At 34.4% G+C, this 19,720-nt stretch overlaps 1 protein-coding gene across 5 annotated transcripts in view; it reads right to left on the bottom strand.

Moving 5' to 3' along the window:
• Nucleotides 1-17,643, bottom strand: part of stk11ip (serine/threonine kinase 11 interacting protein) — a 43,434-nt gene extending 25,791 nt beyond the window's left edge. For 3 of the 5 annotated variants that reach the window (XR_012407462.1, XR_012407461.1, XM_005166228.6), the window contains exons 1-17: nucleotides 17,482-17,618; nucleotides 17,061-17,128; nucleotides 16,024-16,226; nucleotides 15,712-15,786; nucleotides 15,508-15,603; nucleotides 15,317-15,424; nucleotides 15,145-15,216; nucleotides 14,351-14,480; nucleotides 13,778-13,881; nucleotides 13,354-13,443; nucleotides 12,625-12,666; nucleotides 10,157-10,318; nucleotides 7,848-7,929; nucleotides 5,986-6,423; nucleotides 2,715-2,917; nucleotides 2,509-2,619; nucleotides 958-1,126 (exon numbers count right to left, since the gene is read on the bottom strand). Coding sequence is in view for 3 of the 5 variants with exons in the window: in XM_005166228.6 (XP_005166285.1) it covers nucleotides 958-1,126; nucleotides 2,509-2,619; nucleotides 2,715-2,917; nucleotides 5,986-6,423; nucleotides 7,848-7,929; nucleotides 10,157-10,318; nucleotides 12,625-12,666; nucleotides 13,354-13,443; nucleotides 13,778-13,881; nucleotides 14,351-14,480; nucleotides 15,145-15,216; nucleotides 15,317-15,424; nucleotides 15,508-15,603; nucleotides 15,712-15,786; nucleotides 16,024-16,226; nucleotides 17,061-17,127 (2,152 nt within the window). In the remaining 2 variants the exon portion in view is untranslated. Of the gene's footprint in view, nucleotides 1-957; nucleotides 1,127-2,508; nucleotides 2,620-2,714; nucleotides 2,918-5,985; nucleotides 6,424-7,847; nucleotides 7,930-10,156; nucleotides 10,319-12,624; nucleotides 12,697-13,230; nucleotides 13,444-13,777; nucleotides 13,882-14,350; nucleotides 14,481-15,144; nucleotides 15,217-15,316; nucleotides 15,425-15,507; nucleotides 15,604-15,711; nucleotides 15,787-16,023; nucleotides 16,227-17,060; nucleotides 17,129-17,481 lie in introns of all 5 variants that reach the window. The other 2 variants (XM_073953418.1, NM_200288.2) reach the window with 2 other exon arrangements.
• Nucleotides 17,644-19,720: the final 2,077 nt, after the last annotated feature.

The raw sequence follows: 19,720 nt of genomic DNA, 5'->3' as shown, positions 1-19,720 counted from the left end.
ACAGCCTGATCTCACGAGGAAACGTTAATATTTAACGTTTTGTCAGTTTAGTGGCTAATTAAAATGTACGTTTTTTAAAGAAAGAGGCGTGGCATCCAACCCCACCCCTAACCGTCATTGGGTAAAGAGCAAATCGTACTAAATTGTACGAATTAGATCGTACAAATTTATACAAATTAGCCACTAAATCAAAAAGTTATGAATTGCCATGAGATTGCGTTGGACTGACAGGTGCGTGATGCGTGAGACCAGCAAACACGAGGTATAGCCTAGCCGTTTTACTTTACTTCAGGATGCCTTATTACCGCTCTTTAGGTCTATTGGAGACATTCTTAAATATACTTATAAATCTAATAAATTTTGGAGACATACTTGATACATAAACGCACTAAATCGCACTTCAACAACATTTATTTGACAGCGCACAAGAAGATCTGCGCTTGAGCAGCGTATATTTGAGGAGGTATGCAAGAAGTTTTGTGTACAAGCAGAGGAAACCGGCACGCAAGCAAAGAGATTTGCATGCTCGTAGGCTATTACATAAATGTGATCTCGACTTGTAATACTGCACTCAAGACATTTGTCGTTGAAATAACACCACAGGCAGTTGGTAGATCTGTGTAAAAAAGACTTGCCGCCACAGCTGGAAAAAATCCTAGAGGAAATGCTGCCGTATGAACCCTGTAAATAATTGATTGTACCATGGTGGCAATTGCAGTGAGGAAACCAGCATGCATTTCACAAAAAAAACAACTATAGTGTATTTTTAAGTTCCGTTGTTCACACCAGAGTTAAACAGAGTATGCAACAATAGTTAGCTAATGATACATTTGGGAATCAAATCACAGAATGATTCGAATTGTTGCAACACATTTAACGAAAAGTGTTTTGCAAGGTGCATGTGGTTGTACATTTCCCTGGAATTAAAGAAGAAAAAAAGCTCTTCTGAAGCCTTACTGTTATTTCCTTGCTCATCCAGGTGGTTAAGGCAGTTGTCTGACTCATTGGCCGGCTGGCAGAATTCAGCTTGACACTTCAGGCACTGCAGCCAAATGGTCTCTGGTCTCTCATCATCCACCTGCTGCTTGTTTTCTTCCACAACTCTTAAGAGAACTTCTGCCAATACCTGAGGAGTCAAAATATTGAACTATTTAACCATGGAATTGGATGCTATTGTGTTGGAATGTGTCAAAACAGATTTTTTTAAAAAAAGCATGCGTTTTTGTTATTCGTAGATTTGGTAACATCAATCATTTCAAATACTGCAAAGGTTTAGGTCAGGGCTTGACATTAACACCCGCTAACCCGCCAAATGCAGGTTTATTTCAGCTGTGGTGGGTAAGACAGGCACCTCCACTAGCCACTTTGACCGGTTGAAAATAATTTTTAAATTGTAGTTTTCCTTAAACTAGGTTCAACAATAAGGATGACCCAATATGCGTGCAATGGCGATCTTAGAATCAAGAAGTAGCACGACCGACAAAAATAATTGTGTTCGCGCGAGCAAAAGAAAGCAGGTGAATACTGAATAAGAGGATGATCACTGATGCTAACAGCTGATTTGATGCGCGCGGCTGTTTAAAACAAGTGCGCGCTCCCATTTCCTTGCGTGAAGCAACTGTGCCTAGAAACACAACTGGTGTGATTGCTTCTCTTTCAAATAGACTAGACAAAAAGTTATGCTCATGCACCCACCGTCTTGCTGCTTTCAAGAGCTCTAGATTTGTCTTTTTGTAAGAAGCACCGGTTACTTTCGCTAACCATTATTTAAACATTTGCGCATTCTCATTGAGCAAGCTCATACACAACACACAAAAAGTGAAATTAATGAGGAGGCATGTTGACATAACACAAAATCTAAATCAAGAAATTTTAGCATGTCAAAGTCATTTTTATGCACAAGAAATATATTTTCCCAACAACAGAATTGTGGTTAGAAAAAATGCAGAGTGGCCAGTAATGTTGAAAAACTACTAGCCACAGTGGCTGGTGATGAAAAAAGTTAATGCTAAGCCCTGGTTTAGATAGTACAATTTGAGAAATAGCAACCAAGCAACTTGTAATTGGTGTTTAACCAATCAGGAAATAAATAATTGAATTTAATTAAAAGGGATGAATCAAATTAAAATGAAAAATTGCTGTTTGAGTGAGATGCTAATGGTCAAATCCACTTCACTTATTAATGCTAAGCTAAAAGTGTTCCCACCAGACAGCTGTCATCAGCTGAATGGATTAAAATGGTAAAACGAAACTGTTTAATTATAGGGGACTTATAAAATGTGCTTACGTCTAAAAAATGTGGAGTGTTTCTTAAAAATGTTAAATATTTTTCCAAATGACAACATAATTCATTAATATTGTTATATAATACCCATATATTAAATGTAATAATAAAATATCAAAATATGCATTTTGCACCCCTACTTGAAATGTTTTCATTCTACCATTAAGTCCCATGTACTTGTTGATTATGAATGATTGTGATAAATAATGAATGCTCCTCCTGACCTGTAACGATTCCTGAGGCTTGTCATCCAGCATTATGTAACAACGTTTACGCCTCTCACGACTAATGTAGCGAAAATGGAGCTCCACGGATGGTTGAGTCTCATTCACCTTCTGTAAGATTTAAAAAGAGATTAAAATAGACAAAAACGCTTACATGATAATGTAATCATCTTATAGATTCATATAAGTAAAACATGTCATCTGACCTCCACTGTGCAGAGAGCCTCAGTGGTCACCACATCTCGCAGACTGTCTAGTTCCACTCGTGTTTTAACACACCCCTGGTGCATATCCACCTCCAGCAGGTGGCCCTGCCGCACTCGTAGGAAGAGTGGTTCAGAGACTCTTTTCTGATCTGTCTCCAGATCCTCTGACAGCAGTCCCACCAGCATTGGCCTGCATAGGTCCACTGTTAAACAAAGTGCAACGGTGAAAAAAAGAAGACTGTTTAATTAATGGTCATGCTATACTCACCTGGATGTGGCAATTTACAAACCCAGCTGTTGTAATTTTATTTTATTACAAACCAATAGAGATGTGTCAGTATTTTTGTATGCAAGTACAAGAGCCAATACTTCAAATATATTACTTATTGTTTTTCAAACTGTTAGTGTTATAACTTTATACTGGAAAGAATGTTAAAAACGCTGCTTTAAAAGTGCAACTTGCCAAGTTCATTTTAATTTGAAACAGGTAAACAGTCAAGCTACTATGCTACAAACAGAACATCCAAAATATAGGTATTGGTTAAACATTTCTGAAACAAATAAATTAATTGTTAATCATTTTGTATCAGTTGAAAATAGAAGTTATGTTGTTATTTTGTACAATAGTTAATGCACTGTTATTAAATATTAGCATCCAATGAAACTTAAGAAATTTAAATAATAAGCAATCTCACTACAGAACCAACATATTAATATCAGTGCAATATCCGTAGAGTACTGGTCGGCATTACTGTTTCCTGTCCTGTCCTGTCCTGTCTGTACTGTCTTATTTGCACTAAATTCATAGTCTTTTATTTATTTATTTATTTATTTTTATTTTAGTTTATCTTATCTTATTTCATTCCCATCCCTGCCCCATATTGCAGAATATCACATGGCTGAATCCGTTCAAACAGCTACTAAGACTGCATTTGTTCTCTATTCTCGAACATAATGGGACGGGTTGTTGAAACAAACCAGCTTGCATCGATTTAAACTTTGACATCTAAAAGGACAAGTTTGACTCGCCATTCTCTTACCAGCAGTGACTCTAACAAGTCCACAAGCAGATTTGCTGTTTTCATGGCAGATTTTAAAGCAAATGAGCACACTATCTATTAAACAAGCCAGTTTCCACCAAAGCCCTCTGAGGCAAAGAAGGCATGGGAGGAGGTAGCTTTTTTGTTTTTATGTAGACACTAGTAATATTTGACATTTTAATCCTTCATTTTTACATGTTTGGACATATTTCAGTGCTGCTGTGAATCCTTGTGTGTAATTTAGCAATGTATATGTGTGTTTTGGACCTGCCTAAAGGCACCTATCACTAGGGCCAGACGAATTTTCGAGTTTTTTGTCATTTCTGCTGAGAATTTTGAAAAAAAATCTGAAGATTTATATGGAATGATTTTAGGAGTATCATGACTAAAAACTTTGTATATTGAATAAAAAATAATACATTTTTTTACTTTTATTTAATGTTTACAATGCAAATCCAATTAGATCCACTTATTTGCTAAACAAATCAAGTATCTCTAATAATATATCTACTAAAGGACAGAAAATATTACTTTGCATAAACCATATGAACATTTTCATATTACTATTATATCACAATAATATTAGTGAAATTATAATTAATAATTTAAAAACTGAATAAATATAAATGTACATACATTTACACAAGTAAACACATGGGGCCCTATCATACACCCAGCGCAGTGTGGTGCAATACGCGGCGCAATAGTTTTTCGGTAGTTTCAGCTTGGCGCAAGAGTCGTTTTGAGGTGTTGTGCTACGCTGTTTAAATAGCAAATGCATTAGCGCTCATTTGTGAGCCCATAGGCGTTCTGGTCTAAAAAGGAAGGCGTTGTGAGGCGGACCGCTGGCGCGTCGCTGTTTTGAGAAACTATAATATATTTTCATTAGACCAAAACTAACCCGGTCTAAACTCCGGCGCAGAGTTGCGCCTCGCTTACACACTGCTTAATACGCACAAGAGAGCAACAGGCAAATATCTTTACATATTTAAAAAATTTAATATTAAGGATATAGGATATAATAAGAATAGATATAGGATATAAATATAAAGGATTAAAATATTACAAAACATATTTTCTAGCCTACATAAATATGAAAAATCACTGCTTGTATGTCTCGGGAGGCTTTTTCAGTTCATTCATAACAATTTGCTTTTGTATAATGTTATTATTATTAGCAGTATTATTTAATATATCCATATTTATATTTGTTTTATTAAAAACAAACTTAGATTTGCCCACCTGTCAGGTTTTAGACCATATGGGGCATGGCAGGTGTATTTGGAAATAACTCAGTATTTTGACCACACTTGGTCATTATTGTTCATTTATTTGTTTACTAGAAATTAGAACTGAATTTAGAAATAGTTTTGAAACAAATCTTTGTGCTTAACAAATGAAATTAATTATTTATAGGCTAATTGATGTCTGTGCGTAAAGGTTTCCCTATCCAAGCGGGAATATGAAAGTAGTTTCATTATCTCTTATTCTCACGCAGTAGATGCTGTTTAACAGTTTTCTGTTAAAAAACTGTCAACAGTTAACTGTTTGCTTGTGAAATGCTCATTTTTTCCACTTAGACTTACTTTGTGTCCTGTAAATAGCGAATGCGCTCTTGGCGCGACGCAGCTGGGTCTTAAAGGGAATGGGAGATGAGACTCTAATTGGTTTATTCTCAAAACACACCTATAACTCATTAAGAAAATAAACTCAACCCTTTTAGACCATGCGCCTTGGCGCAAAGCGCATTTTCCCGTCCGTAAATTAGCAAAAATGCATGGACATGCATTGCGCATGGACCGTCAAAATAAAGCCCATGGACTCAATGATGGGCTAAAAATCTGTGGATTTCTGCACATGCAGATTCTGTGTTACCTATCACTAATACACTCTTTATATAAATTAAAAATAAAAACTCCATTGACATCAATCCAGCATTTAGTTGGTTAATGGCAATCTATTTCAGTTGCCTAAAAATAGCAACAAACTTAAAACTGACAATCAATCAATCAATCAATCAATCACTCAATCAATAAATCAATCAATCAAATAAAAAGCTCTTTAATGATAAAATGTAAATATAAAATCTAAAGTACCATGAAAACTATTGGCTAACATGCTAGTAAATTTGATTTCAGATGATATCATGACAGTACAAATAGATTTCACAGACATAATATTTGTCCACTATTCATCAGCATTAATAAACACCTGAGAAAAAGCAGACAAACCTCCTCTATCGTCCTCATCCTCCTCTGGTGGTGGTTGTGGGTCAGAGTATGCATCAGTTGCAGCCTGAGTGTTTCCAAGACTTGTCTCAATCGTAGATTCAGTGTTCAGGGGACTGTGACCAGACCACTGCAGGGTGGATTCGGTCTCAGGCTGCACATCACTACTCTCCATCTCTTCTTTCGCCTCTTCCTCTTTCATTTCAGAGGACAGCAATGGAGGGGGGAGCAACACCAGACTGGTTGGAGGAGAGTGAGTTTTAAGCAGGGGAGACGGTGGTGTGCAGCGACCGTTGGTGTTCACTACAGTGTCTGCTTCTGGGAAAGATGGGATGACTGGAGTATCATGAAGATGATGCTGGTAGCGTAGCCAGTCTTCTCCCAACTGCTCTCGAAAACTGTCCATTCTCTCAATGTCCTCCTTATGAGGGAGAACAATATCTGAAAACAGCCAAACATCTCATCTGAGAAAGACACTCACATTGGAAATGTATAATATATGCACAATCATATCAATTTGATACGTTAACATTCATTAAAAATAATTTAATTTAGAAGAGGTAAAAGGATGGCTGACACGAACATTCTGTAATATATATATTTTCATATCATACTGTTCTGAGCATTAAAAATTGGGTATACACTACCTGACAAAAGCTTTGGGAACAACAAATAATAACTTGACTTTTAGTTGGTCATTTGGTATCAAAGGTGGCTTATATGAAAGGCAAAGGCCTCTAGATTACACTTGTTCTACCAAAATAAAATATTATCATGCCTTGATTTATAATTATTTATATAGGACAGTAAGGTCTGACTTTGCCTAGACAAGTCTTGTCACTTAACAGAAATAATGTAAAGTACAGAATATAAAGTCATGGTACAGGGTAGAAAGAATGAATATTGTGTAGGACTCTCTCGGACGACTGCATCCAAACATCTCTGCAATGACTCAAATAACGTATTAATAAAGTCATTTGGAATGGCAAAGAAAGCGTTTCTGCAGAACTCCCAGAGTTCATGAAGGTTCTTTGGATTCATCTTTAATGCCACCTCCTCTATCTTACCCCAGACATGCTCAATAATGTTCATGTCTGATGACTGGGCTGGCCAATCCTGGAGCACCTTGACCTTTTTTGCCTGCAGGAACTTTGATGTGCAGGTTGAAATATGAGAAGGAGCGTAATCCTGCTGAAGAATTTGCCCTCTCCTGTGGTTTGTAATGTAATGGACAGCACAAACGTCTTAATCCCTTAGGCTGTTGATGTTGCCATCCGGTGCAGATTTCTCGCATGCCCCCATACTGAGTGTAACCCCAAACCATGATTTTTACTTCACCAAACTTTACTGAATTCTATGAGAATCTTGGGTCCAATAGGTCATTATATGTTGCTCTTACAACAAGGATCGACGACAACACTGTTGTCAGGTAGTGTACACCTGACAGCCATTGTCAAGTTGCAATATCTGTCTACAACAGATGCAATAAACCAAACTACAATTATATTTGTAATTTTTTTCTTCAGTAGTAGCACAAGTTGTAAACATATGAGAAACAGAAAGGGACATCAGTTAACTTCGTGAATTTGGCATTTTTGTGCCATGGCACATCCAGTGTACACAGATTTACAGTATAAAATGGGTTATTTTGTCATAGCATCATGTACAGTAACTTAATCAACTGTAGACACGATGGATTTCTGAAAAACTAATTCTAAAATCTACTCTGAGGGAATAAAATAAATAAAAATAGTCTTCTCTTATGCTCCACAGAACAGAAGAAGGTCATACTTTAATAGTCATAAGACATTTTTTTGAGTAATCCATTGTTTTGTAATTGTAATTGTGATCCTTGTTTTCATCACCTTGTACAGCAGACACGACTGTGATCTCATGGTCTGTGTCACTGGGCTCTGAAATACTGGCTCTCCTCACCTTCACCTTGTTCTGCAAATGACAGGAGTTAGTGTATTGTATCACAAATAAGAGCTTTTCTTAATCAATCAATCAATCAATCAATCAATCAATCAATCAATCAATCAATCAATCAATCAATTCTTTTGTGACCATACACTAATAAAAACCAAACCAGAATCAGGTTAATTCTGCCTGCTTTTTCTTTCATATTTCATTATTACTTTTTCATTATTATTTAATAATAATAATAATAATAATAAAAATAATAATAATAATAATAGTAATATTAATAATAATAATAAATGTTAACATGAACTCTTACAAACCTCAGCGACTACATTGTTTGAGGGTGGATCAAAGTACATGTTTTCACAGGCAGCCAATAAAGATTATAGGCCAGCATTAAGAAAAAAAGCTATTCATTATGCATAGGCCTGTCACAATAATCAATATATCGATTTATTGCACAACACATGGACATATCCTAAACCTTTCTTTTTTGGTGATGCAATATATATCTCCCATACATAAAAAAACAACTCTAGCAACATTTTACCGATTGTGCAATCTCTCTATGTCTTTTGGAAGTGTTAGTATGGGTAAAGAAAAACAATATAGTAATTATTATAAATTACTTTATTTTCATGTGGGTGTATCACAACTGAAAATAGGTCTGGATGCAGATATTGCAGCCTCTGTTACGTTTTACTTTTTGTTCTCATATTTTTTTATATTTATTTGTTTAGGACATACGTTTTCACATTCTGATTCCGAAGCCTCATTATTAGATTTTTAAAATGATTATAATTAAATGAAATGTACTTAAGAATAAAAGTCAATTGGCCCTATCATACACCCGGTGCAATGTGGCACAAGGCGCGACGCAATTATTGTTTTCTAGTTTCAGCTTGGTGCAAGAGCCATTTTGACGTGTTGCGCCACGCTGTTTAAATAGCAAATTCATTTAGGCGTTCTGGTCTAAAAAAGGAGGCGTGTTGAGGCGCATTGCTGGCGTGTGGCTATTTTGAGAAACTATAATAGTCTGTTCTATAGACCAGAACAAAGCCGGTCTAAAGTCCAGCGTAAATATCTTTGAATATTAAAAAATAATTTAAATATTAAGGCTATATATAGAATGTAATAAAGATATACATAGAGTATATAAATATAAAGAATTATAATATTACAAAACATATTTTCTAGCCTACATAAATATAAAAACCATACTTTCATGCCTTCTTCCTCTCAGGGGCTTTTTCAGTTTATTCGTGACATTTTGCTTTTGTATAATGTTATTATTATTAGCAGTATTATTTATTATATCCATATTTATATTTGTTTTATTAAAAACAAGCTTAGATTTGCCGACCTGTCAGGTTTTAGAACATAAGGGGCACAGCATGTGTATTTGGATATAACTCTTTTTTGAGCACACTTCGTTATTATTGTTCATTTATTCGTTTGCTGGAAATTAGAACTGAATTTAGAAATAGTTTTGAAACAAATCTTTGCGCTTAACAAATTAAATTAATTATTTATAGGCTAATTTATTTCTGTGCATACAAGGTTTCCTTATCCACGATAGCGAAAGTGAAAGTAGATAACAAAGAGGCCTCATCTCTCATTCTCACGCTGCAGATGCTCTGTTTAACTGTTTTCTTGCTAGTGAAACGTTCAGTTTTTTCACTTACAAAGTCCGTCATGTAATAGCAAATGTGATATAGCGCGATGCAACTGACTCTTAAAGGGAATGGGAGATGAGACTCTGATTAGTTTATTCTCAAAACACACCTATAACTCATTAAGAAAACAAGCTCTACACTTTTAGACCATGCGCCATGGCGCAAAGCAGATTTTTCCATCCTTATATTGGCAAAAGTGGATTCTGACACGCCCTTAATGCGCTTGCGCCCTGCGCTTTGCACCTGGATCGTCAAAATAGAGCCCAATGTGTTCTTTGAAAGAGTCTACTTGCATTTTGATGCTATTATAGTATTGCTCTGACATTATATCATGAGGGACATAAAATTATCTTGAAATGAAAATAATATTGTTTATCACAATTTATTTTGTGATAAACAATTTTTTTTATATAACAAAAAATAAATAAATATTGTGACAGGCCTATTTATGATTTTTGAAAAACTGATATATTACATGCACACAATTGTGTTACCTCTACATGAAGGTAATGCTCAAAACTAGGCTGTTTAATTGTATACAAAAACATGTGGGGAGGTTTTAGACATGAACTTACTTTCTGTTTCTTTTTTCGAACTCGAGTTGCTCCTGAAACAGACAGACTGTCAGTCATGTCCCCACCACCACTGGACACATCCTGCCCATCTTGGTCTTGTGCCATAGCAACTAAAGAAGTATGGGACAGCTGGCCAACCAACTGTCCGGGTTTAGGTATTAGCTGTTGGAAGGAAAATGCAAATAAATCATAGAACAAGAGCTGCACATATATATATATATTAAAAAGTTGGTCCAATGCTACACTGTAAATTTTAAAAGATAATCCTTATTTTTGCATTATTATTATCATTATTATTATTATTATTATTAAAAATGCATAAGTCATATACAATTTAAGTTTACAGCAAGTTTGTTGTTATATAAGTATATTACTCATAAACACTTTTAACAGGTTATAAAATGTAATAACTCCCCACCATAGGTCAAAATATCCTTAACATTATGAATGTTGTTTATTTTACGACATTCCAACATATGTTACTACATCTTTATCATGTAATCTGTGAATTTAATAGCTTATGTGATTAATTTAGGAGTAAAATTTTAAATCGTGTAATTTTCTATGGGACTAATAGCTCTCTGTATGAAGTGAATGCTACCTTTGGCTTGTAATCACTGCTAAATACCTGGTTCGCTCAAAAAAAAAAAAATGTCATTGTTCACTCGTTTCAAACACAACAGACATTGAAAATATGTTGGAAACCTGTAAACTATTGACGTCCATAGTTTTTGCTTTACTTAAAAGTCAATGGCTACAAGCACAACTTGCAAAAGTAGCTTTACAAAATTTGCCATGCTAAAATTACTAAATTTCAAACCCATCTGGCAAAACAAATTTTGAAACACATGCTAAACCAACTGGTAACTGTTCATCATAGTTGACCTAAACACAAAGCAATACCTGTTCTTGTCTTAAACTACTTGTATTTTTGTTTAACTACTTTAAATGTTGTCTACTATATACCCGATATACCTACAGGTCATAATAAATACAATAAAAGTGGTGCAGATGTGTATAATATTAACGCAAAAAAAATAAAAATTATTAACAACAGCAGTTAATTATGTAATGCTGCAGAGAAGAAGAATAAGTCTTTGCATTAAAATACTAAAAAGAAAAATCAACTTGACTAATCAATTACAATCCACAAAACTCATTAAAGCAAATTTACATTTTCTATGTGTATGAGTGATATAAGAATGTGGATTACTGTTCTTACTGTGATTACTGTGGGTGCCAAGATTTAAAGTGATTCATTCTGTCTCTGCTGGGTTCACACCAGTATATTATATAGTACAGCAAATTACATGCAAATTAAATGCAAATAGGTAAAATTTTCATGTTGTTTAATTATCATGAATTATCATGTTGTGGTGTGAATGACATGGAATGAGTGATGTTTGCAAATGCAGGAAACTCGTCTTAATTGTGTCCACCATGCAAGTTCAAATAGTTGACTGTAAATTACGTGGTGCTCCATGCTTGGTGTGAACTCAGCTCCTAATATTTTTGTGTGTGTGTGTGTGTGTATTGTGTGACTCAGTAGTGCACATTAGCTAGCACTGTGTTTGCAAGGATTGCTCATGAGTGTTGTGGATTCTTACTATCAAATTGTATTTAATTTTATTTTTACAAGGATTTTTTTTTTTAACTACAATTTAAAGAGTATGCTCAACCCACCAGAGTTGCTAGTGGCAATGAGTCTTTTCTGCCACAGCTAAAATCTACCTGGATTTTACATGTGTTAAACGTGGTTACAGGTATTCATCTTTCTTTAAAATATCTTCTTTTTACCAGAGGAAAGAAACTCACCCTCATGTGTAAGAGTTAATCACACATGAGGGTGAGAAAATTGTGAGTAAATGATCATTTTAAGGATGAACAAAGCCTTTAAGACGTCAGACAAATTAGTTATATATATATATATATATATATATATATATATATATATATATATATATATATATATATATATATATATATATATATATATATATATATAACACAGGGAAAGCGGCTGCTAGGGAGATGTTGCATCGCTGGTGAAGATTGTGGGTGTTTCCAGGGGTTTGACAGATTAACCTGAAGGGTTTATGATCTCATTAACCCAGATGTATAGTTTTGTAGTGCCCAAATTTCATTCGCTGTAGGGTTTGCCAAGTTAACTCTGTAAAAGCTAGCGTCTCCCTTTGCATCTAACTTTGAGCAAATTGCATTTAGAGATGTTGTTTATGTTCAAACCGCTATATTACATATCAACTAAAGTTTAAAGTAAGACAGCGTAGTGGACCACCCTTTTAACATGTACATCTGAAGTTTGAAAACTCCATTTAGTGAGAGGAAGTAAACCACTTTGTTGCCTACTCCAAAAAAAAAGCCGATATGCCTCCCACAATGAAACATGAAATGAATGAGAAAAAAACTGTGGAATGATTAGAGATGACAAAGTGACATTTGATACCCACCAGCAGATCAGACTGGGACAGAGGGGTGCCATCCAGTTGGAGCTGAAACACAATATGACATGAAAATTAAATCTAAGTATACAACTCTAAAACATCTGCAGAACAGCAAGAAAGAATTACAAGCAAACATGTCATGATTACAATTGAGACTGATATCTGGCACCGCTCTCTGGTTACTATGGTAAACATGAAAACAGAAATCAACACAATCTGTTTACCTACACAGTACAGTAAATGCTCATTTAAGTAATATTTGGATCAATCGAGTGACTGATTGAGATGTTAAGGATGCCACGTCTTATGAAGCATCATATCACTTATATGAAGTACAGTACAGTTTCCTTATTAAAATAATGTCTTACATTTATAGAGCGATTTTCTGGAAACTCTAAGCGCTTTACACAATAGGGGGAATCTCCTCATCCACCACCAGGGTGCAGCATTCACCTAGATGATGCAACGGCAGCCATATTGCGCGAGACCACACACCAGCTGATTGGTGGAGAGGAGACAGAGTGATCAAGCCAATTATGGGATGATTAGGAGGCTATGATGGACAGAGACCAGAGTTCAAATTTGGCCAGGACACCAGGGTTAAACCCCTACTCTTTTTTGAAGGACATCCTGGGATTTTTAATGAACACAGAGAGTCGGGACCTCGGTTTAACGTTTCATGCGAAAGACGGACGTCTCATCTGAAAATATGCACAAAAAACAAGAAAGACTCACTCCATTGAAAGCAGCTCTTGGAGAAAGATGACAGACAGCAGATGCCCTGTGTGTCTTCAGAAAATACAATGGGTTTCCTTCAAGAGTTAACTGAAAATAGATTTGAAAACTTTCAAGATGATATATAGGGGAAGACAGAGGAATCAAAGATACTGTAAGTCACATGGTTCAGACAGAAATATTCAGATTCAGATTCTAAGATCCAATTTCTAAAGCTGGAAACCTGCCAAAGATGTGTCTTATCTAGACTGTAGCAAAGCCTAGATCCTGTTAAAACCCCCCAAAAAACTTCATCAAGCACGGATTTAAAACCCGAGCATCATAATTATGCTGGAACCAACATCTGTGATTCAGCATAATCACTTTGGTAAATATGGTAGTTTGATTAGCTGAGGATGAATTAGGCAACTTAAGTCTAACTTACTGTATTGAGATTATGAAGGAGAGACAAAGGAGCCAGCTGAGAGTGTTCCATAAGAAGGTTATAAGCCAGGTCAAGACACTGAAGTGACGACAACTGTTCCACCCCTGCAGTTAGGATAATACATTTTAGATGAAATACCCTTAACCTTTATTTTAGTACATTCACTTCAAACCAATTATAGCTATTCAAAAACAGAACATACAAAATGTGGTATCAATAACACTCTGTACATGTAGCTGTTTAATACTAAAATGTGTAACAAATAAGCACTGAACAAAATGTTTTAAACTAAAATAAAATACAGCAATGATTATTTTGCTAACACTCCGGTAGTTATATTTTTTTTTTACTTTAGTTCCAGGATATTTCTTTCAAATTGTCTCATTCTGAAAAGCACACACTGTACGCGGTTGAAGAAACAAAGACACACAGTACTAAGATAAATTTAAAAATAAAGAACCAAAAAAGAGCCAAAGTGTTAAATAAAAAACATATAGAGTCATATTTAGAGCAAAAAATAGTCAAAGAAAATAATCATGGTAATACAATTCTGCTAACAAAAAGAAAACTCACCATTGATTGTTTCCAGCTCATTGTTTCTAAGGATCAAGGTGGTGAGTTTGGCTTGAGCACTCAAGCCCAGCACAGGTGCTCTCTGGAGGTTATTATAAGCTAAATTCAGGTGTTCCAGTTCAGTAAGTGGCTTGATGGAGAAAGTAAAGAGAATAAATAAGTAAATAAATAAATAAATAAATAAATAAATAAATAAATAAATAAATAAATACATTCACTCTAATATTTATGATATTTACAAACAGCAAATCAAGAAGGGCCATGGTTAACTATGTGATGTCATAACCAGATGTTTTCCCCCAAAATTCTTTAAAAACATTGTTTAAAAAGCATTCACCAATCACAATATTACAAAAAGGTAAAAAAAAAAAAAAAAAAAAACATTTTTTTTCTCAACTACAAAACACAAGGCACTGTTGCAGTCTGCAAACTTAGCAAAATTAAAATAAAGATTTTTGCTTGTACTATGCTATAAAAAATTTAACCACATTTCTACAAACATATACAGCTAGTTTTTTCCTATGATAAGAGTTTACATTTGGCAATGCAATATTTTCTTCCTTACGTATTTAAAACTATAAAAGAATTAGCACTTCTGTATATAAAGTATAACCAGAGAGAGAGAGAGAAAGAGAGAGAGAGAGAGAGAGAGAGAGAGAGAGAGAGAGAGAGAGAGAGAGAGAGAGAGAGAGAGAGAGAGAGAGAGGGAGAGAGAGAGAGCGCGCGAAAGCAAGTGAGAGAGAGGCAATGATTCTGTTTGGTATTTGATAAATAAATGCATAAGAGCAGCCTACCTTTAAAAATTCAGCACAGTCTTCTATCTTGTTGTGGCTTAAGTCTAGCCACTTCAGCACGTTTAATAGACTCTGAATAATTTAACAAAAGTGTTACATCAAACAAAAGTGTTCCATGCAGATTCCAGTATAAGTTACTCTATTTCAGCTTTTCCATTTTAAAGATTCTTACTAGCGACTCGTCGAGACAGGAAATGGAATTGTAACTGAAATTCAGGGTTTGAAGTTCTAACCAGGGTAAAGCTGAACTGAGATCTCCTCCACACAAAGAAAGAAGCTCCTGTTAAAAGACACACAAAATTACTTTGTTTCTGTAAATGCTCATTATTCACTACGTCAGTGCTTTCTGGCACAAAAAAATACCTCTAGAGAGCTGACACCTTTTGAGCAAGTAAACACTTCCAACTGAGAATACACTCCTCTAAGACCCTCCAGACAATGAGGAGGAATGCGCTTTAGCTAAACAGAAAGAAAACCAACCACAAAAACACATTTTCAGATATCAGGGCAGAATAATACATAATAACACGTATAACTGAACTAGATGGATAAATTATTTTGAAATACCTCTAAGTGTTTGAGGGACTTGAAAGGGAAGATTTTCACAACATATTGTAGTTTCACACCAGGTGGATTAACAAGCTGTTTTGCAGATGAACAAAATCAGATCATTGCCACAATTACCCTATATTTAAAAACGTATTTAAATGAATGAATGAATAATAATGATTCCTTAAGAAACCTGGAAAATGGAAGTTGTTTACAAAAATTCATGTATTCTTTATTATCATGAAATCAAAATTTCTCAGATGATTAACATTTGAATTACTCTACTTTAAAATAATAAACACTTCAGAACATCATCAAAAGCTTCAATACCTTGAGTGATACTGTCTTCTGCAGCATGTCAAATAGAAATTGGACTTCCAGCAGGGAGGCAGTGTCTGCTGGGTGCGAAGGCAGAGCCAGAAAACCATGCTGATGTGTGCGTGAAAGAAGGTGCCGCTCGAAGAGTTGTGTCAGGTGCTGTAAGCATCCCACTTGCAGAGTGAGCGTGCTGGAACCATCCAGTACAGAGTCACCTATGCAAAAATTAACAAGAACCTGATTGTTATAATTTTTAAAAAAAACTGACGGCAAGCATTCAAAGGCAAAGCCTAAACATATTGAGCAGCTGTACATCATTATAAAAGCACAGTTAATTTGAATGACTCAATCCAAGTCAACATGAAGACAAAATCTTCAAATACTTAACATTGTTTGTTTTTCTGGAGTCTCCAGATTTATTGTTTTCAATTATGGAGAATGTTGAAATGTTAAGAATTATTTAGTTGATTTGTTTCCATGTTTTAACATATAAACATCTTTTAATCTGTTTAAAACTTGGTTTCTGTTTTAATCATTTTTATTCTTTTTAGTTTTTATTTCTTGTACTTTATGCTTCTTTTATTCTCGCTTATGTAAAGCACTTTAAATTATCATTGTGTATGAAATGTGCTAAATAAATAAACATGTATTGCAAATTATGAAGAACATTGAATTGTTTGGAATGATTTAGTTGATTTGTCTCCCATGTCTTTAACATAAAGCGATTTTTAATTCTAAACTCACAACAGTTTTCTGTCTTAATTGTACTCCATCCAAATTCCAAATGCTTGCATGCAAAGAAAAAGTATGTCCATGTATAATTTATCTTTGCACTTTCAGTTACGCTATTCAGGCATGATTCATTTTCATGTAATTATACTACTGGTAATTATTACTTAACATTATCTTTAAGTAAACAACAGGTTTGATTTGTTGTTTGTAAAATGTATCCCCTATGTACAGTATATACTACTGTAAACAAAAACGTCCCTGGTTAAACTACTGGAATAAACAAAACAATCCAAAAAAATAAACAGCAATTGTTGTACCATTATTTCGCAGTAATGTGGCAAGTCTGTGTACAACCCTTGACTGACCAGCCTGAGTGGATGACATCCTAAAGAGAGTGAAACATATTAACAGAATTAACCCAAATACATAACGTTACAAGTGGGGACCATTATTAACTTGTAAGCATAATTGTATTTTTTCTATAACGTTAAATTAGATTGGGCAATACAACATTTCTACGGTAAAGATGATGAATTATTATTTGTATTTAAAATATGTTCACAAAAATCCAGGGTTCTAGACAAGCTCCAATCGTATGTAGCAAATATACTATCACAAATCCTGATAAAACTATAACACATTAGCAACATTTAACCAAGAACGGAACTGGCAACTCTTACTGACGTTCTAAGAATAGTCTCGCTTCATATTTGTTCTCAGGAATGAGCTGCAACATACCTTATGTTTCCAAAAATACGTGACTCGTAGTCACAATTAAGATTAAGCTCAATTTTGAACAAGCATTAAGATTCATGGCATTAGTTCAGCTAAATTCCCTTTCACGTTTGTTGACATCCTGATGGTAACGGTCATATGATCTTGTTTCTTAAAGGTACGGCGGCCCGAAGCAGCCAAACAAGTGTTTATTTAACTAAGCGCGCCCTCCTGCGTTTATTTCCACATCCATCACAATACCAAAGATTAACATCTTTTCAATGTAAGTTGTTTGTAATGGCTTTAGAACATTACATCGATTATCCTGATTTAACTGCAATTGTTTGTTTATTAAAGGCAAGGCAAGTTTATTTATATAGCACATTTCATACACAATGGCAATTCAAAGTGCTTTACATAAACAATAATAAAAGAAACAAGTAAAATAAAAATAAAAACAAATAATAAAAATGCGTAAAAACAAAACAAAACATAAAAACAGGTAAAGAATAATCTTGTTTCTTTGAAGATTCACCCTCACAGCTCAGTCAAAAATTGCGTATCTCATTGAAAGTGCTATCTTTACAATGTCTTAAAGTGCAAAACAGCAGTATTTACATCACTGTGAAACTGTCGTTTTATGGTAGACATGTAAAACTGTATGTCCAAAAATGTTTGTTCTTTTGCTTGTGTCCACACTGACTACACAAAAATCTGCTTTTCTTGGAAATCAAACACTAAACCCCAGAAAACTATTCCAAAGTACACAATTCAATTCTATGCACTGAACAAGTCAGTTGAGTACACAGTTCAGTAAGACTACACACAATTTAAAATCATTTGCTTATAGGCCTATTGTAAAATAGAAATAATGAAGAATAAAATAATTAGTCCTTATTAAGCACATCCAAAATGTTATTACCTCATTGGGATTCATTTTTTTTTCTTTGAAAAAACAAATTTGAACTAGGTCTATGAATCATATTTAATATTACATAAATGTATAATTTTATATAAATTATATATACATTTTATCATTTAAAACATAATTTTTAATGTAAAATGTATTTACTTGGAAACTACTGAAGAAAAATGGTGTGCATTTTTTAATATTCAAAATAATAGATAGCTATAAAGATATAGACTTTTGTAAAAACCTTGCTTAAACCTCTCACTTAAAATGTACTAATAAAATTAATCTTAGTAAAAACAATTCTATCTATTGATATGAACAGTGCTACTGAAGTTATTCTGATCATTAGTGAAGTGTGTCACTTGTCTACTCAGAAATGTCCTTGATAGAGAGTTGCACTTAAACAACTGGAGATAGTATTGTAACTATCAAAGCAAGAGGGCTTATAACCCTCAAAATCCTACAGAAAACCAGATGTACAAGCTATGGGTTCACTGACAAAGTGCTTAGGAGATTCCAAAAAGCTGACATGATGTTTTTCAAACACTATCCTGATTCAGCACGATACCCACCAGGTAGCTTATTTCTAAAGTACCCCTTTTTTACCAAAATTAAGGTTAAATAAAATCCTGCCGTCAACAAATAACATCCCATAAAACTAGAGGGCACCCGAATAGAAAAATAATACTCATTTATTTCACTTTGACAACTATAGCCAATCTGGCATGAAGCATGCAGATATTTCTGAACTGTTAAATAAACAACAAGGAATTCTCAAAGGGGAACAGAGTGCAGGCTTTACTGTGGATGGGTTAATGGTTGTTTGGATGGTAAGCATGATATCTTGATTCCTGGCCCCTGTAATCAATAGGCAACTGAGAGATTACAACATTCAGCCTGTATAGGTATAGGTGTCATTTATAATGTCAGTGGGTTTTGATATGCATATGTTTACAGCACAAAATTTTCTCAACTGTTTATTTGCTTAGCAATACCTATTTATAAAGATCATCAATAAAATATTTGTAATTATTTTTTTAAAATATTTACAATACTACATGTATTTGATAAGCATAAGCCGATCTGCACATTGTTAAGTGAATTTTTGTATGGTGTTTTAGAGGAGGACGGGTTCCCCCAGTTGAAAATAAATAACTTTAATAAATAAAATTCCACTTCAGGGTAATTATCACCAAGAATCTGATTTAATTAAGCCATTGAATTTATCAAGACCCTGCTGGTCTAGCTTAACTCAGGAATTCACTTAATGTCTGCTGGAGCTCAGACTGGTTACTTGCTCCATGGAGCTGCAATATTGTTAAATAAGATTGACAGTCTAAACAACACAAA

This window comes from Danio rerio, chromosome 6, assembly GCF_049306965.1.
Source record: "Danio rerio strain Tuebingen ecotype United States chromosome 6, GRCz12tu, whole genome shotgun sequence".
Classification (NCBI taxonomy): Eukaryota; Metazoa; Chordata; class Actinopteri; order Cypriniformes; family Danionidae; genus Danio; species Danio rerio.
This window is presented reverse-complemented; position numbering and strand designations above follow the sequence as displayed.